Source organism: Solanum stenotomum, chromosome 11 (genome assembly GCF_019186545.1).
Source record: "Solanum stenotomum isolate F172 chromosome 11, ASM1918654v1, whole genome shotgun sequence".
NCBI lineage: Eukaryota > Viridiplantae > Streptophyta > Magnoliopsida > Solanales > Solanaceae > Solanum > Solanum stenotomum.
Window position 1 is genome coordinate 4,584,868 of NC_064292.1, and position 27,059 is coordinate 4,611,926.

The 27,059-nt window shown below is 31.3% G+C and overlaps 2 protein-coding genes across 2 annotated transcripts; both read right to left on the reverse strand.

The window, feature by feature from the left end:
• Positions 1-12,437: 12,437 nt before the first annotated feature.
• Positions 12,438-17,632, reverse strand: LOC125843675 (ruBisCO large subunit-binding protein subunit alpha). Its single transcript, XM_049522846.1, has 8 exons — positions 17,456-17,632; positions 16,567-16,753; positions 15,768-15,889; positions 15,426-15,633; positions 15,186-15,331; positions 14,790-15,096; positions 13,294-13,745; positions 12,438-12,981 (listed from the first exon to the last, which is right to left on the reverse strand). Exons 1-8 carry the CDS (start codon positions 17,510-17,512, stop codon positions 12,694-12,696), a joined length of 1,767 nt encoding a protein of 588 aa, XP_049378803.1. The 5' UTR covers positions 17,513-17,632; the 3' UTR covers positions 12,438-12,693.
• Positions 17,633-20,560: 2,928 nt separating this feature from the next.
• On the reverse strand, positions 20,561-22,338 carry LOC125843683 (allene oxide synthase 2, chloroplastic). Its single transcript, XM_049522855.1, has one exon. It carries the CDS (start codon positions 22,268-22,270, stop codon positions 20,738-20,740), a length of 1,533 nt encoding a protein of 510 aa, XP_049378812.1. The 5' UTR covers positions 22,271-22,338; the 3' UTR covers positions 20,561-20,737.
• Between the last annotated feature and the right edge of the window lie 4,721 nt (positions 22,339-27,059).

The following is a 27,059-nucleotide window of genomic DNA, read 5'->3' on the forward strand; positions in this document are numbered from 1 at the left end:
AACCTAAATAGAAGAGTTTAAAGATTGAGAATTAAGGAAATAGATAGTCAAGCGTTTTTTCTCTTAGTGATATAGCAGGATTTTTAGTCTGAAACGTATATTTATCGCATCTTAACTTTTTAACAGAGGTAGAAAATAGGGTCTGTGTACATTTTATTCTTCTCGAACTTCACATATGAAGCTATATTGAATATGTTATTGTTTTATTTTTGGTTCCCCATTCGGTGTCCAGTACCCACATTGGAGCCTGACTAAATCCGAATTCGCGTCGGGAAATTCCACATTAGAGGTAAAGCGCTCCCTAATAAAAGCGACTCCGTACCCAAGGGGGCTCGAACCCGAAACCTTTTAGTTAAGGATGAAGGAGTACTTACCACTCCGTCATAATCCTTGTTGGTGGATATGTTATTGTTATTGTAACACAAATAAGAAGGCAACATACTAATCCAATAATTAAAATACACAAAAACTGACTCGAACACTATTAATTAAAAAAAGAGCACACGTTAATTGACATGATTAAGAAAGAGATTACCACCCATTAAAAAGGAAAGGTGGTGGCAAATTTAAGACCCAAAAGTTGGATACACTTTAAATTATTTTTCAATGATTTCCACTTCACGGCGTTTTAATATAACGACTTTATAACTAATTAATTTCTTTTTAATTTGCAATTTGCAATAAGCCCCATTAATGTAATGGGATTTTTATATTTATACTACTCATAGACATCATTTTATTAAATCCCACCACAACAAAAAGAGACTCAATAGAATGACAAAGTCAACACAATTTTTATACATTTTTATTAATCCGTGAATATGTTTTATCCAAGGTTACCTTCGTTTTTCTTTTTTGATTTTTTATTCCGTGTTTGATATTTGTATTAGAGTCCAACTATTTTAAATTTGTGTCGCGTAGGATCTCATTCAGAGAGAAGTGCTCCCTACCAAAGATTATCCAAGCCTCAAAATCGAGACTTCTAGTTAGAAAAGGAGCAACTCCATCCGCTACACTACATTCTTTGATAGTTTGTACTAAATTACATAATTTCATTTCACTTGATATGTTCGAAGTCTATCAAATGACGTATAAATTCAAATAAGTTACGAGTTTAGTAACAAATTCAAAGCTCATAAAATTTAAATTTCATTTCACTTTTTATCATCATCAAAAAATATAAAATATCGCCATATAAAATAAAAACACCATAGAACATGGTACTAAAGTAGGTAAGATATTTATTTATCTTATTATATATGTACCTAATTTTGTCGGGTCAAAAACGTGTACGTAAAATGGAGCAACAAGACATAAATGTACATATGAACAACGACGAGGCATCAATAATTTATTGATTTGCATTAATTTTACGAAATACTTGCTATTTTTTTATTTCAAAATATTACTCTATTTTATTATGTTAAATATGTCATCTTTTTAGTTATATATATAGCAACATTAATTGGATACTATGCTATGGTTTATTGAGATTATTGATAATGTATCTACGTAATAAGTTTTAAGGGTACACATACAAAACTTTTACAAAATTTAAGTAAAAAATATCTATGAAAATACTTATTATAATGTATTACTAAGATGTTCAAATGAAATATCTATAATTTACATATTTAAATAAAATTTATTAATAAATTTAAAAAGTTATTGATGTATTTCGAAAAAGATAAATAGTCGTAAATTACTATTTGTTGAATTGATGTAGTCTTAGCTTTACAAAAGGTTAACAAATTAAGAATTTAAGAACATGGGTCCATAATGGGCACGCAGTTTAAAATACTGTCAAATCTTCTAGAAATATTAATTTAAGATTTCTTTTTTCGACTTCAAACTTTGAATTATACTTTTTTAAGATAAAAATAATAATAAAAAGAGTAGTTATTGACCCTTTTATTTTATACGAAAAAGGGCCTAAAATATCCTTAAACTATTAGAAATGGTGCAAAATTACTCTCCTTCCACCTATTAGCCCTCAAAATACCCCTCACATCTATCTTTGGGCTGAAATATTGCCCTTATTTTTAACCGTCCTCAATTTAAATTTAATTACTAAATTCATTAATGGCGTGTCAATCATCTATTTTGAAATTCTTCATTTGAGTTGGTCTTTGGGGCGGGTTTTATTTGATTTGGGCAGGTTGATTTGACTTGAATGGGTGGAATATTTTTAAATTAGTTTAGGTTAATTATAGGGTAGACCCTACCCTATAATTAACCTAAACTAATTTAAAAATATTCCACCCTATAATTAACCTATAATTATAGGGTAGGGTCACCCTATAATTAACCTAAACTAATTTAAAAATATTCCACCCATTCAAGTCAAATCAACCTGCCCAAATCAAATAAAACCCGCCCCAAAGACCAACTCAAATGAAGAACTTCAGACCCATTTGGAGATCATCAACATCACATTTCTCTAAGACTTCATCAAAACATCAAGCATCAGTTCTCTCCATACCAAGACACATTTTTATTTTTCAGCAAGTGACTCAAGAATTCTTCAGCTGATATTGAAGACGTGTTGAATAAATGTACCATGCATCTTGAGTAAAAAAAAATTGACTTATTGACTATATTAGTATCCGTAAATTTGCGAGAAATTGATGGAAGAAACATAATTTTCTCATAAGAAATTGAATTTAGATATGTCGTTTTTGGAATGAAATATAAATAAGTTGTTTGAATAACTCGACAGATATGGTAAACTTGAGAACTTTGATTCACAATCGAAAAGTCATAAAATTCCATGATAAAAAAATCTCATCTTTGTGGACTTTATACATTCCTAATTCATACTTAAAAGTTGGTCAAGTACACAATTTGAAAAATTCTGAGCTATAATTAAAAGCAATAAGAAATTAAAAAAAACAACTGAATTTTTTTTTCCTCAGTGAGCAAAAAGCACAGAGAATTACAATATTCAAAGTATGAAATTACAAACAAGAAAAAAGAAGAAGACGAAATTAGGGTTTTCGAGAATAAAAAATAGAAAGAGATGACATGATAAAGCAAAAGAAATAAAGAATGGAACCAATAGTTGAATTTTCGCCGGAGAAAAAGGCAGTGATAACACAATCAGCCGCACTTGGAGAAAGAGATGGAAAAGGCGTAAGTTAGCAGTTAATTTGGGGCTGATGGGTCAAATAGATTGGGGCGGGTCGATTTGATTTGGGAATTAGTGGATTTTTAAATTAGTTTAGGTTAATTATAGAGTGACCAATAATGATTGCCATGCCATTAATGAATTTAGTAATTGGATTTAAATTGAGAAATGTTAAAAATAAGGGTAATATGGAGCCCAAAGGTAGATATGAAGGGTATTTGAGACCCAATAGGTGGAAGGAGGGTAATTTTGTACCATTTCCAATAGTTCGAGGGTATTTTAGGCCCTTTTCCGTATTTTATATTTTACTATCTTCTTGAAAAAAATACTACGACTCTTTCTTTATCCTAATGATTCTTCAATTACTACCTTGGCTCAATATATCTTTGATAATTTTCACTTTATTTTCGTTGGAGGTTTATGATTTTTCGAGTCAAATGAAATCAAAAATATTTTAAAAACTTTCAAGTTGTGCTTGACATTTTAATTTTAAGAATCGTCGTAGTGAAGCTAAATGTGATAGTTATTTAAATAATAATCTTTAAAGGTGTCCTTTACATTTTAATTTGAAGAATTGTCGTAGTAAAATCAATATGATAATTATTCAAACAGTAATATTTGAAAGTTATTGTGAGTAACAATATTTTTATTCCTTTTAGGAAACAAATATAACAACTAAAATATCAATATTTTTGTGAGATAAATGATACAATCAGACTTCTATTATAGTTGTGATTTGAGAAATTTACGTGCAAAAAGAATTATTTTCAAAAGTAAGCACAATAGTTTCGTGAAATGAGTGATAGATAAAATTGTATTTGGCGGATCTAATTATAGTTGTAATTTGAAAATTTTACGCAGTGAAAAAAACTTTTTTGAAGAATAAGCATTACAACATTTCACGAAACAGGTGATAGAAAGAGACTTTGTTAGATTTCACATTTTTAACTTGATATCCAGAATCTCAAGTGACGAGAAAAACTCTTTTAGAAGTAAATATTGTACGATGTGGTAAGATTGTGATAGACAAAATTATTTTTACTAGACTAGAGTTTGATCGTGATCTAATCTAATGCGGCGAAAAAACTCCTTTAAAAGTAATAAGTATTGTACCATTTAGTGGAATGAACGATAAACAAATAAATGTCTTTATCATGTATTCTCTCAATTTGACAATCTTACGTGGTGAAACAGCTCTTTTAAAAGTAATAAGCATAGTATGATTTTGTGAGATGAGCGGTATATAATAAAAGGATAATTGTACAGAATGACAAACTTATAATCCAAAATAAATGGAGTAGTTATTGTTTGATTTAATTGCTCCCCGTAGCAAACGGTTGCCAGTCGCCTCTCTCCCTCCAAATTCTCGCTCGCCACTCTCCCTTTATCGCTCTCTCCCTCTGTGCTCACCTCTCTCGCTNTAGTTATTGTTTGATTTAATTGCTCCCCGTAGCAAACGTTTGCCAGTCGCCTCTCTCCCTCCAAATTCTCGCTCGCCACTCTCCCTTTATTGCTGTCTTGCTCTGTGCTCACCTCTCTCGCTTTATACAACAGAATTGTATAAATTGTGTTTCTGTTTGTATAAAGCGAGAGAAAATTGTATATACACATGCAAATACATATATATTTGTCCTATACACTTATAATTATACAATAAAAATATTCCCCTGCCCAGTTCTCTTTTGCTTTTCTCTCCTTCCCGTTTTATACAAACACAGATTATACAATATAATGTAAAATTTATGTTTGTATAATGTATAATTTATGTTTGTATAAAGTGAAAGAAAATTGTATATACACATGCAAATACATATATATTTGTCTTATACACTTATAATTATACAATACAAATATTCCCCCTGCCCAGTTCTCTTTTGCCACTCTCTTTCTCGTTTTATACAAACACAGATTATACAAATATAATGTATAATTTATGTTTGTATAAAGCGAAAGAGAGTGATTTTTGATATACAAATATTTTTGTCAACGATTTATACAAACGAGAAGATAACAACAATTTATACAAATGGTCTGCCAGCGAAATTATACAAATCTAAAGAGGAGCCAACGAATTATACAATTACTTCTTTTTGTATATATGTATAGCGAAATAGACATAGCTTTCAATTGTATATATATAGCGATTATACATATATATGTTTGCTATAGAGCGCAATTATGCAAATTTTGCTATAGCATACAAATATAATTTTTTTGTTTGCTATATGCGAAAGTTGCTCTATTATAAATGCTTTTATCATCTGATCTTAAACTTTCTCGATTTGACAATCCTATGCAATGAAAAAGCTTCTTTAAAAGTTTTGACAACAATATGGTCTAATGAGATGAGCGGTATATAACAAAAGTTTTTAATTAATGATTCTGATACTTTTTCGATTTGATAATCTTACGCGGTGAAACGTACTCTCCTATCCAGAGGCGTATGTAGAGGGGTGCCGTGGGTTCACGTGAACCCATGCTCCCCTCTCTAAATCATATATAGTAGTGTTATATTTTTTAAAAAATATTTAAATATAAATATGTGAATTCATGTTCAAAGTATCATATAATAATACGATGATGATTAGGTGCACCTCTCTAACTGAGGATAGAAATTTAAATCTTATATCTATCTTGTCTTTTTGAGTAACACCATTTCAAGTGGTTATCGGTGACACTTTTGACGTTTCAACTAATTTTTTTTTTGTATTTTTGCCTTTAATCTTTCAAATTTTCAAGTGTCTTACATTGACAATTCCTAGAAAATTAAGCATTGTAAATTTTTTATATAATTAAATCAATTGTGTATATTAAAATTTAAAACTAATAGTATTATATATTTTGAATCTATAGTTTTTAAAATTTAATGGTTCATATTTAGAACCTAAAGGTCAAATGATCAAATTTATATTTAAGATACATTTCTTCGTAATTGTAATCGTGCACCCACCTAGCCGAAATCTTGGATACGTCTCTGCTCCTATCGTGTCACATTCTCTATGGCGAACCCCTATATTAATCCATCTTATTGGTTGGATTCTCTTCACGTTCCATAATTGTTGAACTGTCTCTTGATTTTCAGTTCAAAATTTATAGTCAAATTGTTCTTTTCACCAAACATCATAAGCCAAAAAGCTAATTTATGTCATTTTCAGCATATAATTGGGACAATATTAGTGGTTTAGAAAATAACAATAATGACATCTCTAGTCAAAATATTGTGAACTATTTCACGTAGAATCAGATTCAGAAAAAATTAAATAGAATGTTTTCAAAATTTAAAAATAGAATGGTTTCAAAATAAATTATAAATAGAATCGGAAGTGTTGTTTATCAATTTAATCATGAAACGTTTAAAAACGCTAGTCAAATGCGATAAAATATTATTAGAAAAAAGATGTCTTAAAATATGTTATCGAATTGAGTTAGAGTCTCCTTTTGTTCCTATAACTGAACCCCGGAAATTGCATTCCGAAAAAAAACTTTTAGAGAAAATTAATACTAGTACTAGTAGGTAATAAGAATTCAATCTTCCCTTGAATACTATATATGCTCAACTAATTAAATTTCTAAAATTAAAAGAAGTTGAATAATAATGTGAACGTATACATTTAAAAAACAACAACATAATTTTAGAATATGATTCTGAATAACGTGTTTAAACAACTTGTTGAAACCTTTTTAGTTTTTACTTCCCCCCCATATAATTTTTTTTTTCTTTTTTTTTTACTTCACCCCCCATATAAACAAGAACAATAATAACTTTATTATTATTATTTATTTATTTGCAAAAAAAAAACAGGGAATAATTAATTATTAGAGATCCTGCAAGAAGAAAAAAAAAGGGAATATGCCTTCACACTCTTCAAACAAATTCATTTTAAAAATTGGGGTATCCCAGCTGTATGTACAAGGAAAGTATCATTTTCTTTACTACTAGTGTGCAATTTGAGTAAAAGCACTTTTTTTTATTTAGTCAATGTAATGGGCAATTTTTATTTTTGTTGATTTCTCAACCTAGTGTCTAGAGCCCGTATTGGAGCCCGTATTAAATTCAGATCGCACACTGCAAGGTCCATTTATGGATAATGCTCCCAACATAATCTTCTCCATACATATTCGGATCGCACTCAGGATGGAGCAGACCCTTCATTCTACAATGTAATGACACTTACACACACACACATATATATACTTTTTTCCTGTTTTTAATATTCTTGTATTGTAGTATAATGTATGTAGTTCATAGATACCACTGCCTGCATATATTGATGAATAAAGCAACGAATCAATGCATTTTTATTTTAAAATGTGAACGCATACATTTAAAAAAAAAAAACATAATTTTAGAATATGATTCTGAATAACGTGTTTAAACAACTTGTTGAAACCTTTTTAGTTTTTACTTCCCCCCCCCATAATTTTTTTTTTCTTTTTTTTTTTCTTCACCCCCCATATAAACAAGAACAATAATAACTTTATTATTATTATTTATTTATTTGCAAAAAAAAACAGGGATAAATCAAACGTGGAGATGTAATAATAGCAAGAAAATTTTTTCTAATTAATTAATTTTTAGAGATCCTGCAAGAAGAAAAAAAAGGGAATATGCCGTCACACTCTTCAAACAAATTCATTTTAAAAATTGGGGTGCTTTTTCTTTTATTCTTTTTTAAAAATAAAATAAATATAATAAATTATGGGATTCTTTTATTACAACAACAACAACAACAACAACAATAATAATAATAATAATAATAATAATAAGAGAAAAGAATTGAATCCCAGCTGTATGTACAAGGAAAGTATCATTTTCTTTACTACTAGTGTGCAATTTGAGTAAAAGCACTTTTTTTTATTTAGTCAATGTAATGGGCAATTTTTATTTTTGTTGATTTCTCAACCTAGTGTGAGCTCATATTGGAGTCCGTACTAAATTCAGATTGCACACTGCAAGGTTCATTTATGGGTGATGCTCCCAACATAATCTTCTCCATACATATTCGGATCGCACTCAGGATGGAGCAGACCCTTCATTCTACAATGTAATATATATATATATATATATATATATATATATATATATATACTTTTTTCCCTGTTTTTAATATTCTTGTATTGTAGTATAATGTATGTAGTTCATAGATACCACTGCCTGCATATATTGATGAATAAAGCAACGAATCAATGCATTTTTATTTTAAAATGTTAATGGCATAAAAAGTATGTGTATTTATTAATTATATAATATATAATTACTAGTGCATTATTCAAATTGAATTTAAAAAAAAAAGTTTTACTCTTAGTGCAACTTTCCATCAAGAATTCAAGATTATGGAGATTTGGTTTTGTATACAAACTTATTTTTATTTTTATGTGTTTTCTAAGAGAAACTTTTATTTTACAAATAAAAAATTTGAAATGATTATTTTTTATATATTTAATTTGTAAATGACTCGAAGAGACCATATTTTTCTAGAACAAACTTTATCTGTTGATATGAAAATGAAGTTAAATTCAATAAAAATAACCTTGAAAAATTTCTGCTTTACGAAGAAAGATTGAATGTGACATACCAAATATCGATCATATCTCCCTACTCAATATTAGGAAATACACTAAAAAAAATTATTAAAAAAATATTTTAATAAGATATCTTGGTAGATAATACAAGAAGTTATCATCCTAATTTCTCGTACAAATTAGTGTACCCAACACAAGATCTTATTTTGGTTAATAAAACCTACTCCCCTCTGTCCCTAATTACTTGTCCACTTTTAAATTAATACACCTATTAAAAAAATAATTATTGACATAGTGAGTTTACCATTTTACCCCTATTAATTATGAAGTGGATGAATTAAAAACGAAGGTTTTCAAGAAGTTCTACATTTTTCAACGTAATTAATTGAGGGTATAATAGATAAGAAAAATTGTCCTTTCTTGATTTGTCAAAATGAACAAATAATTAGAGATAACTAAAAAATAAAAAGTGGACAAGTAATTGGAGACATAGGAAGTAGTAAATATCACCAAGAAAATACACACTAAAATACACAAGAAAATATATTTTTTTAAAAACAACCTTGAAAATTAATATTTAGAATAACTTAATTATTCTCCAAAATTCATCCCCCAAAAAACTAATCAAAATATACAATTTGATTCGACCAATCTTGAACCAACCCATCTTGAATCAAGAAAAACTTTGAACGAGTTATGATCCAATCCGTTTATCAATTAAGTCGATATTTCTATTTTCTCATTGACCCATATGAAAAAGGTAAGTCACCTTTGTCCATAAAGAATACTAAAAACGAAAATCTTTAGACTAGTCTGGGTCTATTATGGAGAGATGGTCGCCCATAAAGCTATTTGTACATTATTTGACGTCTCGATTTTCTAGAGTCCATAGAGAAGGGTATGAAGCCTCGCCATTTATTTACTATGAGTGATAACACAGTGCAAATTCAAATTAATCATATGACACTCTATTGAAATAGTCAAGCTTCGATATAAATATCAGACAACAATGGAAAAAAAAAATCCTTTCACTTTCACTAGCTCTTAAATAATTACAGGATTGATACTGACGGATGAGAAATCAATGCAGTGGGAATCTGTGCTTTACTAATTCCCAGCCCCAATTAATTTATTAATGGTCCATGGCTTCTTTTTTTTTTTTTTTTTTTATTATTATTATTATTGATACTCGATTAAATTTAAATTTATGTTGGTAAGTATTGAGAATAAACTTTTCTAAAAAGTAAAAACGACTTCACACACATCACGCTTGAACTCGAGAGATTTCTTAAAAAATTAAAGAATATTTATCACTCCAACATAATTATATTACATATAATTTAGATTTTCTTTAAATTTATTTTTTCTTGCTATATTTTGATATTAATATGAATCCAATGGAAAAATACCATAAAAACATTTGGGACCACATGCCTATATTCGTATATAGTCACATATACTATTTACCTTTAGTAGTCATATATTTTGAAAAATAAAATCTAGATGAGATTGTGATTGACATATCACTAATCTAGCTTTTCATATATAAAAAAAGGAATTGCCGATAATTGTAGTATTTTAAAAAAGATGATTTTCTTGAGTCAGGAATCTATTGAAAAGGAATATCTCCACCTCATAACAGTTGTGGTAAGGTCACCTATACCTATCTTTCACAGTTTCTAATTATGAAGACATATTGAATATATTTTTAATAATGTAGATTTGATTATGAGTTCATAGATTTTATACAATATAGTAACATTTTTGTTTCAAATTCTACACGTATGCCCAAAAAATAATATAGTCAAACTTAAATATCATAATGACTATTTATGAAAATTTCTCTTTTTAATTAAATGAAAAGGAAAGACCCTAAAATAATCTTATAGTAACGACTAAAAAGCAAAATAACATTCCCTCAAGTATATGTTCACCTGGTCTTTATTATGTTTAATCATAAATTAGTTAGCTCATGAGCATACTACTATAATGAAAAAACTTACCTAAATCTCACTAGTTAATGGATTAATTACACAGATATACTCTAATTTATAAATTTTCACTAATTAATGAACTAATCACTTAGATATACTCTAATTTATATTATTGCGTATCTTATTAACTTTTGATGCACCCAAATATATGTATCTCGAAATACATGAAGTCAAATTAGATGTTATTTTTTCTATTTACGTTGTATACAAGTTGATTCACATGTATCAGGGATACATAACACTCTCGCTTGCCTCTCTCAACTCCTATGTATCTGGTATCCCAGATACATGTGACTCACTCCATAAACATACATATACATTAGTATTTATCAAGTGCAATGTTTTTAAAAGGCGGAGACGTGAGGCGAGGCGTAAGCCCCGAGACACGGGGCCTAAGTCCCATGGATCTACAGGGCGTAGTCTCATGTATATTCAATTTTATAGTTTTATTACTAATAAAATAAGCAAAAGTAAACCTTTCAATGATTTTACAAATATTTTTTTATAAATAACTTATAAAATATAGAAATTATATTATGATTTTTATTTGAGATAAGTATTAATAATCAATTATGAAGAAAAAAAGTATTATAATTACTATTTGAGAAATATCATTATTCCATAATAAAAAAGTTTGATTTAAAGCAAAAAAAGTTCAAAAAAATAAATTAAAAACTCTCGGGCCTACATTTTTACGCTCAGGACTTATGTTTTATGCTCGAGGCTTACTCCTCAAATTTTATAACTTACACATTATGGATCTACGTCTTTAATTTACGACCCGAAACATTCGTGGTAGGCCCCACCCGAGACTCGCCCCAAAAACATTTTTGAAAACACTAATCTAATGTGATTTGCATGTATCTGAGATATATAACAAATCTCGCTCGCCTCTCTCCCTATTTTAGTGAATCTGGTAGCAAAAATACATGTATCTAAGAGTATCATCCTCAATATACAATAGGAAACTCATCATAGTGGTTATATATATAATATTTTAAAAATATAAAGAAATAAAAATGATATACATGATAGTATTTCTCCTACTATAAACCAAAAGAAATAAATTGAGTATTCAAGTCAGAAGTTTTAGTAGATGGTGTAATCAAATGGTAGGATTTGCACTAGATAATCGATTTTACATGTGCTATTTAAATTACATTAAAAGTTATGACTCGATAGTCCCAAACTTCAAATCTATAAAAATTTAAATTCTTACTCCTATTCAAATGTCAAATCGTAGATATGAAGTTAAACTTGACAATCCCCGCATGGTCGAGTTGAACTTTTTCTGCACCCAGAGGATGTATAAGTCGACCTTGAACTTGAATCGTCATTAATATATTATATAAAAATAAAATCAAACCTCTCTATAACATGAAAATCTAGAAAGAAGCAAAGCTCATTTTCCTTCCGAGGTAAAACGGCACACAAGAGAAGGTTGGTCCATCAAAAGTCCGATTCCTCCACGAACAAAGCTAACTAATATTTCATTCCATTTTTTTTATTCGCAACGAGGGGGAGAGAATGGAATTCTTTACGAAGTTAAAAAAAAAAAACTGTGGCTTTTTCTCCGAAATTGAACGATAAAGTACACCTGATTCTAAGTGCAGGAAGGACTAAATATGACGAGGCACTCAATTTGATTCAGATATTCTTGATTATTCGACGTTATTTCTTTTAAGAGTGTAGCAAAATAATAACACAGAACATAACATATCGGTGCACAGGGCACCGGAGACCCAGAATGCAGAATGTTTAAAGACCAACAGATGGAACGAAGACTATCCACGAACTGAAAAGGTAAAGAACATGAATAACTAATAGACTATTATCCGTTGTAAAGGACAGATATTTGCCTTTATGTTTACCAGAACGAGCAACGATGTTATTCAATCAATACAAGTTTTAACTGCGAGGGCTAAAAGCAAGCTAAAAATAACAATACGCTCATGTAGTTCTACACTAACCTTGTCCCGAACAAGCCAGCCCCACGTCAATGTTTATCTCAACACCAACAAAATTTCCTAGCAAAGATTGTCATATCGATCACACTGTAAGTCCTTGTGGAGCAGCAGGTGCAGCCACCTTAGGCTTTGGCTTCTCGACCACTATGGCTTGTGTAGTCAGAACCATTCCTGCAACTGATGCTGAATTCTGCAAGGCACATCTTGTCACCTTGGCTGGATCAATGACTCCAGCATCCACGAGATTCTCATATATGTCTGTCATCGCGTTATAACCCATCTCCCATTCGGCTTCCTTCACCTTCTCCACGACTACTTCTCCTTCAACTCCAGCATTTTGGGCTATTAAAGATGCTGGGGCTACTAATGCCTGCATGCCCGAATTGAAAATCAACAAAGGATTAACAGAAGCCCACCATACACAAACATACAACCAAAAAAGAACACTTAATTCCCCTAGTTCATTCAGGACACATTTTTTTTCAAGTTTATTCCCAAGAAAACATCCTTCTATACTTGGTATCTGTTATGCTTCCAATGTGGCATGCTCTTATAGACATGAAAATGTCATTGCGCATTTGAAAGCACATGTTGTAATGGTACTTTTGGTTTGTCCAGTCAAACAATATCATATAAAATAAAATGAAATGCATTTAGTTATTGATATTTGAGCATTCTTTACCTTTTGAATGATGTCAGCGCCCAATCTTTCATCTGCGTCGTCAATCTTCTCCTTAATGGCAGGGACATAAGTTGATAAATGAACAAAAGCAGCACCACCACCAGGTACTATTCCCTCTTCAATTGCAGCAAAAGTTGCATTCTTTGCATCCTCAATACGAAGCTTGCGGTCTTCAAGCTCAGCCTCTGTTGCAGCTCCAACCTTTATGACGGCAACACCCCCAGAAAGCTTGGCAATTCTCTCAGCAAGTTTCTCGGAGTCATACACCGAGTCCGTCTCAAACAGCTCCTTTTTAAGCTGAGCAATCCTAGATTGTATCTCATCCTTTGATGCTGCATCAGCGATGATGGTTGTTGAGTCCTTGGTAATTGTCACCTTTCTGGCAATTCCAAGTGCTTCAACTGGGGTATTCTCAACGAGCAGGCCCAAATCAGTTGCCTGGTACTCAGCTCCTGATATAACATGACAACTTTATGGTAAGGAAATGCTCAGTCTTAGGTAGATGCATTTGAGGACCGAAAATAATCCATGCAAGGTATCACAAATGGAGAGTACAGTGGACAGTATCCATGATTATGTCTGCTTAAAAAGAAACGGCTAAACTAACACCAGGATGAACGTTAGGGATCCAAGGAAACAAACTTAGGACTTGGTCTCTCAGGGTAACAATGTTTCCCTTAACAACCCATCTTTATCAGGATGAAAAGAAGAGAAATAAGATTTCTTGTTTCTAGATCAAGCTCAAGCATGACAATTAACGACTTCTACTATATTATTACCAAGTCCACAATTTCCCCTTTTTTAGAAAATTATTGACACACTAATTAAGCTTACAAAAGTTCTGCTAATATGCTTAGATTCCGTTCCAAAATAATTATCGTTCCATAATGCATGTACTTTGATATTAAATAGTTTTACCAGTATTACCATGTTTTCGTTTTTTCAAGTAGGCTCATCAAAGGGAGTGTTCCACTCGAGTAGGCCAACCAAAATGAGTGAAACTCCCAATTCTCTCTCTCTATCCTTCAGGCCCAAACTCAAAACTTTTGAAGAAACATGTAAATTTTCTTCATCGTCTTTCTTACGATTTTTTTTTTTGTTTCTATTAACTAGGACCAAGATGAACATAAGGATTCAAGGAAACAAACTTTGGACTCAGCATCTGAAGCCAACACTGGTTTCTTTACTACTCTACATTAATCAGGATAAAAAGAAAGAAAAATGAGTTTGTATGTCCAGATCAGCATTGATCTCTCTCGCTGTATACACAACACACACACACACACAAAGACTGCTTCACTCTGTTTTTTTTCCGGTTAAGCTTGTTTCTATTAATTTTGAAGTCCAAACATCAATGCCAGAAATGGGATATATGTTAGACAAGCTCCTCTATCTTATGACTGACAAAGGAACAAAGGAGATCCAGGAGACTAGTGTACTCTACACTATCATTAATATTTCTTTGAAGAGAGCTGAAGTTAAGTGAGTTTGAGAACCTGTCACAATGGCAATATCTTGCAGAAGAGCCTTTCTCCTTTCACCAAATCCAGGAGCTTTGATGGCAGCAACATTCAGTATACCCCGCAACTTGTTCACAACAAGAGTGGCCAGAGCTTCCCCGGTGATATCCTCGGCAATAATGAGGAGAGGGGCGCGTAATTGAGTTGTCTTTTCTAATAGAGGGATAATATCCTTGATAGCAGAGATCTTCTGATCAGTAATCAAGACTCTAGCATTCTCAAATTCAGCAATTAATTTCTCAGGGTTGGTGACAAATTGTGGGGAAATATATCCTCTATCAATCTGCAATGAATGAAGTAAAAGTTGTCAATAAAAGATGGAAGCTAACCTTAAGAGACAAGACACCGTAAAGAATATAAGTCAGAACGAACCTCCATTCCTTCTTCAACATGAACAGTTGTCTCTAAGGAGGAGGATGACTCAATGGACAACACACCATCTGGACCAACTTTGTCAATTGCATCCGCAATCATGGTACCAATACTTTCATCATTTCCAGCAGAGATTGAAGCAATTGCTGGTGGAAGAAACCATTCAAAAAACCAATAATCAGCTTGTCACATCAGATGAATGACCTATAGAGTCCTCAAAGAAAAGCATCAAAATATTACCTTTGATGTCGTCACGACCTTTAACAGGTCTAGCCTTCTTTTCTAGCTCTTCAATCAAACCCAGTACAGTTTTGTCAATGCCCCTCTTTAAAGACACTGGATTTGCACCAGATGTAACACTCAACAGACCGAGTTTAATGATTTCCCGAGCAAGAACAGATGCAGTTGTGGTTCCATCACCAGCTGAATCATTGGTTTTGCTTGCAACCTTCAGTATGCATTTGAAAATAAGAAAAGGAAGATAAGTTCAACATATGTAGCAAATAATGCACATAAAGGAATACATATAGAGGACAAAATTAATGTGATCTCAAGTAGTAAGAATTGACAGAAAGAACTAACCTCCCTGATAAGGGCAGCCCCAGCATTCTCCATAGCATCAGGTAGCTCGATGGCACGAGCAATTGTAACTCCATCGTTAACCACCTTAGGGGTGCCATATTCATCCAACACTACATTCCTTCCTGCAGGAAAGTAAAAAGGACTTCAGGACTTCAACCAATCATAAGAAGCATAGTGACAGCCTCAATCAAACAAGTGGATCGATTATTGAAAATCAACCAAGCATAGCATGAAATCACAGTCCAAGGTAGTTAGGTAGTTAAACCACAGCTAAAAGAAACAGAAGCATAGAAGTAGAGCATTCAAAATGTTCCACTGATGTATTGCACCACTTGGGACAAGAAATTCAGACACAGCACAGTAATGCTAAGCAGTAATCAGGGATTCTATCACATTCAACATTCATATACTACACAGAAATAATCAGTCAATGTTCGTACAAAATGAAATATATTCAAGTGCACTAGATAATTGACTGGATCCACCACGATTTCTTTAAATCAAAAACAACATTTGCCTTTAATTCTGTCACAGCTGACAACATCACCCGCCTCAATCTTATCTACTTTGGCTCTAAAGAAATCAGAACTAAATAAACGTAACATACAAAGAGAGCCAAAATATAACTCCACAGTTTCAGGCCACCAATTTGCTTCATTTTCATTTCACAAGAAAAAGTAAATGACCTGAATACTCACAATTGATCATTCAATAATTCGAATATGCAATAAAAACCAAAAGTTCAATCAGAAGTGCTGCAAAATATAGCAAGGACAAAGAGGAGGCAGCAGAAACATACCCCTTGGACCAAGAGTCAGGCCAACAGCATCAGCAAGCTTGTCGATACCAGCCTGCAGGGCACTCCTAGATTTCTGGTCAAAGGCAATTTCTTTAGCACAGGCTTTGACTACAAACCGGTTCTTTGCACCCTTGTTGCCAAATCTCTGTCCCTGCAATTGGCTGACCTTCCTATTCTTCAAACCGCCCTGCATCAAAAAGCGAAATAAATAAACAAATAAGCAACCCAAATTTACCACACAGTAAACAACAGCGAAGGAGTCGATGCTAAATGGACTATATCAAGCAATTGTACAAAGACCAACCAAAGATACAAAGAGTATACATACTAGCAAACACAACCCAAAACAAGACAACCCATATCAATAAATGGTATAAATAAGAGTACTTTATAGTAAATGATACTCACAATTAGGATGACCCGTGTCAGCAAAAGGCACAAACAGCACACATAATAGCAAACACGACCCAAAACAAGATAACCCACATCAACAAATGGTATAAAAATGCATACTCTATAGTAAAACATACTCAAATTATGATGACCCATATCAGGGAAACTCACAAACAACAACAGAATTGCGAAAATAGACAGAAAACAGGAACACCCATATCAAGAAATGGTATAAAAAAACATACTTTACACTAAAAGATACTCAAATTATGCTGACCCATACCAGGAAAACGCACAAACACCACACAGAATTACAAATAGACAGGAAACAGGAACACCCATATCAAGAAATGGTATTAAAAAAGCATACTTTACACTAAAACATACTCAAATTAGGATAACCCATATCAGTAAAAGCCCCAAACAACACACAGAAGAGCTAACAGACATGAAACAAGGAACACCCATATCAAGAAATGGTGAAAAAAGAACATACCTGTTTAGAAGGAGAAGGGATAATAGAAGCAGTGGAAATAGCATTAGCAGAAGCCATTGCAGAGAAGAAGAATAAAAGGGTTTTAGAGAGCTGCTATGTTATTGTGAGTGGATAAGGGGATTGGGTTGGAATGAAAAGAGTGACAAGTTTGGCGAAGTATACAAAGAGAGACTAGGGCTTAATATTTTGCATTTGTTTTTGGAAGTATTATTATTGATAGAGTGAAGGAGTTTCCAGAAGATTCTATCCTTTCCAGAACCATTGAGACTTTAGCAAAAGCAAAATGGGTATTTGGTTGATGACTTGTTTGCAAGTTCTAACCCATCCACATTGAATGGAACAATTAAGTTGCTAGCCAATTTTACTCGGTTTTTCGAAAATAGCCTCTTTATATGAAATATGGAAAAATTGCACTTTACTTCTTCCAGATTTTGCTTATTGAATTACAGTGTATTGGGAGACGACCTTCCCCGCGGTAGTATGAGTTTTCTCTTTCCTTGATGTTACACAGAATGCACAATGGGGGTAGTACAATGTGCTAAGTGCCGCCGAAGCAGCATAAGCAGACTTCTATTACTGCATAACAATAAAGCGAGATAGCATTTTGCGCCCACATGTTTAAATTTGAGGGTAAAGAAGGAATGTTGTTGCTGTTATTTAGTTTCAGACAAAAATGCTCCTCCTAAATCTTTATGTCAAACAAATTTATGTATTTAATAGTTTAAGAAAAGTAACACTGATGTTGAATGAAAATTTGGTCTTAATTTAATCAGAAACATATAAAAGCAAACTTGTTAACTTGTTTTGGTTGAAGTAACTATGGAATTTACTGTGGATATATTGTTCTTGTTATTATTATTATATAATTTATAATTGATATAATGTAAGTTTCTGACAAAAATGCTCCTTTCTCTTATTTAGGTTGAATCAATTTATGTATCTAATAGAAAAAGAACACAATGCTAAATTTTGAATGATAAATTGATCTCAATTCGATGAGAAACATATAAAAACAAACTTGCAACTTATTTTGGTTTATGTAACAATGGATATTAGCTTATCGAAGTCTTGGCACTAAGAAACATTTCATTTTTATTCAATTCGATATTCCTCTTGTCATGAATAATACTCGAGTTAAAGTAAAAGTGAATACTTTTGACTTGCAACTCCAAACACAATTTTTTTCAACTTAAATTTCGTAAGTTTAAAGTTAATTTTGAAGCAATTTAACTCATAAAAAAGTTATATATATTTCGACTATATCTTAAATAGCAGTCACTATGTGGCCATTTGGCCCATTATTGAATTTGTCCGAACTCCCTGGGCTATGAATTTAGAACTTTGGATAGTTAAAATCATTTGTGCAACCTAATACTTCTATGTTCTTAGATTACGTTGCTTGAATTTTTTAAAAATATTACTAATACATGTGAAATTTTTCAAAAAAATATTAAAGGATTGAATACGAATACAACAAACATTTTTAAAAAGTCCAAATAAGTTCATAGATATTGATCCATATTGGATAATGATATCCTAGCCCATTGGGCTATAACCCTAGGCTCAGAGGTTGAAGAAGAAAAACATGTATTACTCTCTCCGTTCACTTTTTAACTTGTTTACTATTTTTAAAATATATTTTTAACAGAATATTAAGAAAATATGATTAGTTTTTCAATTTTATCCTAAATATTAATTATTTATTCTCCAAATCAGTTTTCAATACCTAAGATTATATAATAACTACTCCAAAGGATGTAGTGCAGTAAATGATGTTGTTTTTCCCATAGATTTCTCAGGTTTGAGCCTTAGGCCTGTAAAAATCTTTGATAGGAAGCACTTCCCCTCGAATGGAACCATACAAGCCACATATCCAAATTAGTCGGACTTTCATGCAAATATCGAACATCGAATGAAACCCAAAAAACATAGTAACAACTATATATATATATTCACAATGAACATGTAAAAATAGAAGGAGAGAGAACAGTTTTAGGTTGAAAAACATAAATAATAATCAAATAATTAAATGTGCTCATAAATCTTTTAGATACCCACTTAAGCTAGCGCTTCACGGTAAATTTTGGATCAAATTTTTAAAATTATCTTTAAATATTTAACCATAAAAGTTGAGCAGATTTTGAAGATATAATTTTTAAATATTTTCCAAATTTCCAAAAACTAACTCACACTAATTTTCAGGCTCACAGAACTCTAAATGTTTTTCAAATAAAATATATGTCCAAAAATAATTTCAATCAAAATAAATTTATAAATCCACATGACCAATCAAGTGCTAAACTAAATAGGTAAAAATCATCCTAATGTTTGGTCAAATGTCATTCCAATTATTTTAATAATAAACTTAGATAAATATTGCCCAACCAAGACTCTTGTCTATTGGTTCTTGTGACTAAAATGTACCTAAAGGACAAAACATACTCTATTGTATAGTATTATTTTTTAACTCTATTAAAAAGAATGCCTTCTTCAATCTTTCAGCAATTATTAAATTCTATTTTTTCACTTTAAGATATTTAAGATTGCAATACTAAAAAATATTATAAGTAATCCATTTAACATATTTTTAGTTTATAATTACCTAATTTAAAATTATTTTTTATTTTCTTAAATTTTGTGTAGATAAATAAGTTAAAACATAGAAAATATATACTTTCAAAGTGTATGCAATTTTGACTCTTAAGATCGACATGAGTTGTCGACTTGTCATTTAGTGTTGAGACTACTTCACTCTTAACCAGAAGGTCTCAAATTCGAGTTTTGAGTATGGAGGAAATCCTGTTGGGCGCGTCACCCCGAATGGGACTGTAATGCACGATCCAAATTTAGTGCGAACTCTAATGAGCGTTTTGAACACTACGTGGGAAATCAAAATAAAAAATAAAAGATTTTTGACTCGCCAAAAATAATATTTTCTCCGTTTTAATCCATTCGACATACTTTCTTTTTTACTTTGTTAAAAAATAAATAAATGACTTGCTATTTTTAGTAATTACTTAATTTGAACTTTTGAGTGGTATATTTAAATAAATGACTCATATCAAATTAAATTAGACTAAATAAATAGAAAAGAACAAACAAGTATTTTGGGATAGAAAAAAGTAATTTAGATGGAAAAAAACATGTACACAACCCAAATCTAAACAACAAACAAAAATTCACCCCTTTTGTGAAACAATTACTGAAATTATAAGAACAAGCAACACATACACTGGCTGATAGTCTAGATCCGACTCTCGACTCTTGACCTCGATTCAAAATTTAAGCTTTTTTCAAAGAAGTTATAGTAATTGAAGCCCCCAACGCCGACGTACCAACGTCGACGTTGAATGTATCGTAACGGAGAAAAAACTCCGTTACGAATAACCTCGAAACCATCACTACAAAATCTTTTCCAGCACACTGTTTATTCCCCACTGTCGGACTTTCCGTTTCCGGTCCATTAGACCATAATACGTATTTCAATAACTTTTCTCCTTCTTCTCCGACGAACCGATCGGCGACGAACTCTTCCGGCCGGTCAAAAATTTTCGGATCCTTCGTTGCAAATGGTTGGTACCCGAATAGCATTTCACCTTTTTTCACCTCGAAAACGGCGTCGTGTGATTCGATCTTAAGGTCCTGTTTGGCTCTTCCGTATTGTGAAGCTACCGGAGGATCAACTCGTAAAGCTTCATATACTACTGATTTCATTAACGGCATTTTCTCCATCGCCGACATCGTGATCTTCCCGCCGGCGGATTTTACTTCCGATCGGATCTCGTTTGCTAAACGGGTATGGACCTCCACCCCTGCTTTCGCTATCGATTTCATCATATTCGGGAAGAAAATCTTCATCCCGCCGAAGGAATTGAAGCAAGTAGCGAAGAGAAGATTATGACAAGCTTCTTCTTTAGAAATGCCGAGTTTTTCAGCTTCGACGAATAAATTGGCGGAATTGGTGTAAAAGAAATCGTAAAGTCTCTGGTAATCTTTTTTCACCAGAAACGGAGGTAACCGGAAAGTATGGAGGATTAAGTCGTCTAGAAACTTCGGAAGACCGAGAGTAAGCACAGGATGAAGCTGAAGCAAAACCCATTTTCCGATCAATGTCGGACCATCACCTCCGAGTTTAGTTTCAACTGGGTTAACTCCGAACAACGATCTAGCTAAGAAATTAAACGCAGCTTGATCATTGCCGGAGTTTAAACCAGCTTTACCTTTTTCCGCCATTTCCTTATCTAGGGTTTCAAACAACTCTGTATAAGTTTCATGGAATTTGGGTATAACGTGATCACGACGAGAAGAAAGAAGGAAGAACATCAATTTTTTCAATTTTTCATGGTTTGGTTCAGATGGGTCAAGATAAGAAAGAACACGGTAACCACCGGTGAGTTCAGTCGACGGCATGTAAGTTCCGGTGAAGAGGTCCTTTTTTTCGACTTTCGAAACATCGAAAAGGACTGGGAAACTCTTGCCGTCGAGCAAAACAATAACCTTCGGGTTAGAAGAAATGAATGGTCCCGGTGGCATGTTCGTTCTGAATATAGTTGATTTGTATTTCACTACTCTTGATTCGAAAAATTCGTTTTTGCCTTGATTGTAAAAGTAATCAAGCCTATCTTTCCATGGACCAATACCCGGCAACCCATAGTCGCCGGGTATTGTCCTGGTAGGTAATTTTGTAGGTTGGGTTACCACGATTGTTGGTTTTTCGGACAAAGAAACAATAATAGGACGAAATGTAGAGTATTTTGATGGAAATTGTTGGTGAAGAGAAGGAAGAGGAAGAGAAAAAAATGAAGTTAAAGCCATTGTTTTGAACAAAAAAAAAAGGTGGGTAATGTTAGTGATACAAAGGTGTTTGATGAAATGTCTTCCTTTAATGTAGTGGTAGGGACTAAAGAAAGCTAAAGAAAGATTGATGTATATATATAATATATATTGTTGAAGGTGATATCATTAAAGTGTTTATATATAAATAAATTTCACGTGCATAATTTTATATTATAGTCATCACTAGATTAGAGAGATTATTCAAGAGATTTTGTAGTATAGTTGAAAGTTTGATATTTTAGATCTAATGTGGTGGTTGAATATTCAAACATGGATGGTGTTTGTAAATTGTAAGTCGGCTAGTGGTATTTTATTATACGGTTGAGAATCTATCGAAGATAATATTATTATTTTATATATTTTTTTAAAAAAGGTTCTAAAATCATAACAAACCAAACTAGCTTGGTTGGAATTGGACCTCGGGTCATGGGGTTGAATATTTCCTGAACTGGATAAATCCAGTCTGACCTCTTAACACTCATATACTCACACTCCTCAAAATCTTATTTATGGAAATAAGATTTACATATACTCTATGGTCTATCCTTTTCAGATCACACTTGATGAAATTTCACTAGATATATTATAATTATTGTTGATAAATTGTGGATTGGGATGGCTAAATATAAAGATCGAGTATTCTCTCTCTCTCCCTCAAATTAATTATAGATGGAGAGTTGTTCTAGATTAATTTTGATCAATCATTATGAAAAAAGTTAGTATAACTAATACTTTTTTTTATAGTTTTAAAATATCTAACTCTTAATTATAAAAAATTAAATTAATCTAATTTAATTTCAATTTTGAAAAATACAGTTAAATTGACGAAATAAAAACGACGTAACAAATTTGGGACAAAATGAATACTATTCCTACGTAGTCTTTTGACAATGTATCAAACTCTAATATTCAACATATTGAACTTCTTTCTTGAATTTAAGGTTCCAACGTGTAATGTGAGCTGTTCAATTTGTGTACGCAAATTTCAATTTTCTTATGCACCAACCTAGATTAGGGCGGAACTATACTTACTATGTCCCTAATTACTTGTCCATATTTTTTTTAGTTGTTTCTAATTACTTGTCTATTTTGACAAATCAAGAAAGGACAAAAAAATTTACCTATTATACCCTCAATTAATTACTTTGAAAAAGGTAGAACTTTTTGAAAATCTTAAATTTTTAATTCATCTACTTCATAATTAATAGGGGTAAAATAATAAACTCACTATGTCAATTATTATTTTCTTAATAGGTGTGTCAATTCAAAAGTGGACAAGTAATTAAGGACAGAGGGAGTATTAGACATGAGCAAACGTATATTTAGAATATAAATAAATTTTATAATTTTTGATATTGAATTTATTACTATGTTTTAAAAGTATTTGTTCAAAATTTGTAGCAATTTTCTTAAATTTTGGCTCATCAATTTAGTGTTAGCAAGAACTAGCATTAGACTTCCTCCCCCTTTTTTTAGACTTTTTCTCTTCTTTTGTTTGTGCTTCCACCCGGACTTTTCACTCTGTTTTATACACTCGAGGAGATTCTATATAATAATAAATGTAGAAAGGTGGGGGTGAGGTACTTTCCCCAGCATACAGAAAGAAAATTTAGGATGACCACTTTCAAAACACGAGTACATGACGGGGAGAGGACGGCTTAAAAGGAGGCTTGACCTACATGGAGAGGGAGACTTTCGAAACCAATCAAGACTAGAAAGAACATGGGAATCAACACCATTCATATGAGTGTTTTTGTTTTGTCTCTTCGAGACAACAAAACAAAAGACAACCCTCTCTATATCTCGATTTTGATTTAGCATCATATATCATTCAGTAGAGCTTTTTTTTTTTTTTTTTTGTAGTGCGGATGTTGGAGCAACTCTCTATGCTATGGGTGTGGCGGGGAGGGGGGATTAAAAGTATTGGGATTGAAACGAATCCGATGAAAATATTTTGTATCTGCCTCTAACCCTACTAATTCAAACGAATTCAATAAGTTTACAAAGATCTTATAGTTAAGAATAAAACTTTGAGAAAAGGCCCATTTATGCAATCCATTAAAAGTTTGACTTGTATATTATCATTTCCATTTGAGAAAAGACTTATCCATGTCATTTTTTCCCTGTTTAAAAAATGATTTAATTAATAACGTGGCCGAATCATAACTGACCTCATATAAATCAGAATTGTTTTCACTTAACAAATAATGACACGGATGAACCTTTTCTCAAACGAATATAACATAGATGAGCCAAACTTTTAACAAGTGACACACATAAACTTTTCTCAAAGTTCGATGACATATTTGAGTCTTTTCACATAAAATAATTAACTAATTCGAATAATAATTTCATGACAAATTTTAAATTCATAAAATAAAACTTTGAATATAAAACTCATTATCTATAAATTAACATGAATACAATCCAAAATAATAACAACATATGTGTCAGATAAGATGCTAAATCTATCAGATTAACATGAATACAATCCAACATAATAACAACAATGTGCAAAGCCAACAATCCAATCTTTAAGAATCTTGAATATAGTAAAGAAAACTTAAAAGAAAAACCTCTTTTTTTTTTTCTAATTATTATTTATTATTTTATAAGTTTTTAAGATAATCTTTTTTTTTCATTCATCTTTGAAATGTTCCTCGAGTTGCTACTAATATTTGGAATAATATATTTTTTCTTCCAAAACTTGATGAAATTATTTGTTTTATTTTTTGGTCATTTTTTTATCACTTGCACGACTCTTATAAGCACTATTACTATACTAGACTAGAGACAAAAGTCCGGATTCAACATATATTATTTTATAGTTTTAATTTTATAATTTTGTTGTCAATTATTATTATAATATTTTAAATGTATTTTTTAAATAATATATATGACACATGTGATATTTTGAAAGTCTTAATATGCAAGAGCCATAATAAACTTAAAATGACTAAATTATTCTCAAACTTAGAAGATATTTTCAAGAAGCACACACATGTCTCGATCGACATGTGTTAATAGTGGAAATTAGATTGCCCAGTAATTAAAAGTCAATTAACTGTGGACCTACATAGATGTATGAGCAGAAAGATAAAATAAAAAATGAAAATATTCAAAATAAGATGAAAATGTCTTTGGTGGAGGACAGAATGTGAAAAGCCAAAATCAAATTATCACTGTGATAGTCTAGCTATGAATAATTTAAAAAGAATTAGGGTCGTTTGGTTGGAAATAAGTTATTTCAAAATTAGTTATCTTAGGGTTAGCTATTTCGGGATAACTTATCCCAACATGTATATGTGATAACTTATTCCATCACTATGATAGAAATGATGTGATAAATTATTCCAAACATGACAAACAAACAAGATACAAACATTTTATCCCATCACTATTTATTTTTATCTCTCACACCAAACGACCCCTTAATTAGTACCAAAATTATCCGGTGTGAGAGTCTATTACCTCTAACTTAGAGGTAATAAACCAAGAAATCATTATGAAAATGATTAGATAAAATACGACACAATATCAGTTAGCTAACTGAGTATATGACTTTAGATAGAAGTTAGGGTGGAGGTAGGGGTGGGGGACATGTACTAGGATAGAAGGGCATTCATTAATAGTTATGCTATTTTACTCTGATAATTGTTTATCTATAAATTTATGTTACTACCTGTTGTGTTAAGTATCTCGATTACTATTTTATTTTCTTGCAATTATTGTGCTATTACTATTTGTTGTTTGTTGTTATCTGTTATTTTTTGTATTTTTATACTACTTTAGTTTTTACATTATTTTTTTTTTAGTTGATGATCTATTATAAATTTAATCTCTCTTCCTCTAATGTAGAGGTAAAGATTTGTATATTTTATCATTTCTAAGTTTCATTATGTGAAATTATATTAAATATATTATTATCATGGTATATTTTATCTTTCCTTATTTAAAAACTATAATTATAAATTAAATATTGACTCCACCTGAATCGAGGTGAATGTCTGCTCAGCTACTGCCAAAGTGGATTAGATTATTAAATACAGTAATTTCTATTGGCCAGTACTTAATTACTTTTCTTTTCTCTTAGATAGAAGAGAGTAACTTTTTGCATGGCTGCTTATTGGTCATTTAATTGGCAAGTGAGAATAGTTTTGTCATTCCAACTTCCCAAAGTAAAACTCTATCCGTTTTTTTTTATTTGTCATTTTTAAAAATAAATAATTGATCCGTAATATTTTTCATTTCATAAAATTAATACATAAATTATTATATTGTTTTCTTTTTACCCTTGTCAATTATTAGCCTTGAAAATATAAATTTGACCAATCTAAAAAAGCTAAGTAAATAATTCATGTTCATTAGTTAAATTAATTAATTCATATTCATTTATTGAAAACTTGAGTTCCAAAAAAATTAAATAAAAATAAAATAGTAAACTTATTTAGTTTCTTAATGCACGTTAAAATCCAAAATAGTGATATATAAATAGAAACAGGTGGAGTAAGTATTATGCTCATTCGAAGGGAGTATTGCAAGTTCAGTTTGCATAGAAAATTGCATTATCAGCCTTATTATCTGTGCCTTCTTAACATCTTTAGAAAAAGCCTACACTTTTTTAGTAAATTACAAATTGTGCCTTCTGTCATTGAGTATAGTGAGGTCCATTTAATTTTACAATTAACACGTATACATAAATTTATTGAGTTTCTATATATTTCCATTTTTATTCTTTACATATTAAATTGTTTAAATTTAATATAGT

Excerpts from the sequence above, each read along its gene's own strand:
- LOC125843675 (XM_049522846.1), bottom strand. The coding sequence starts at position 17,512 with ATGGCTTCTGCTAATGCTATTTCCACTGCTTCTATTATCCCTTCTCCT. Across the intron at positions 16,754-17,455 it reads TCCCTTCTCCTTCTAAACAG|GGCGGTTTGAAGAATAGGAA; the intron begins GTATGTTCTTTT and ends TTTTTGATGCAG. Across the intron at positions 12,982-13,293 it reads GCGCTGACATCATTCAAAAG|GCATTAGTAGCCCCAGCATC; the intron begins GTAAAGAATGCT and ends TCGGGCATGCAG.
- LOC125843683 (XM_049522855.1), bottom strand. The coding sequence starts at position 22,270 with ATGGCTTTAACTTCATTTTTTTCTCTTCCTCTTCCTTCTCTTCACCAA.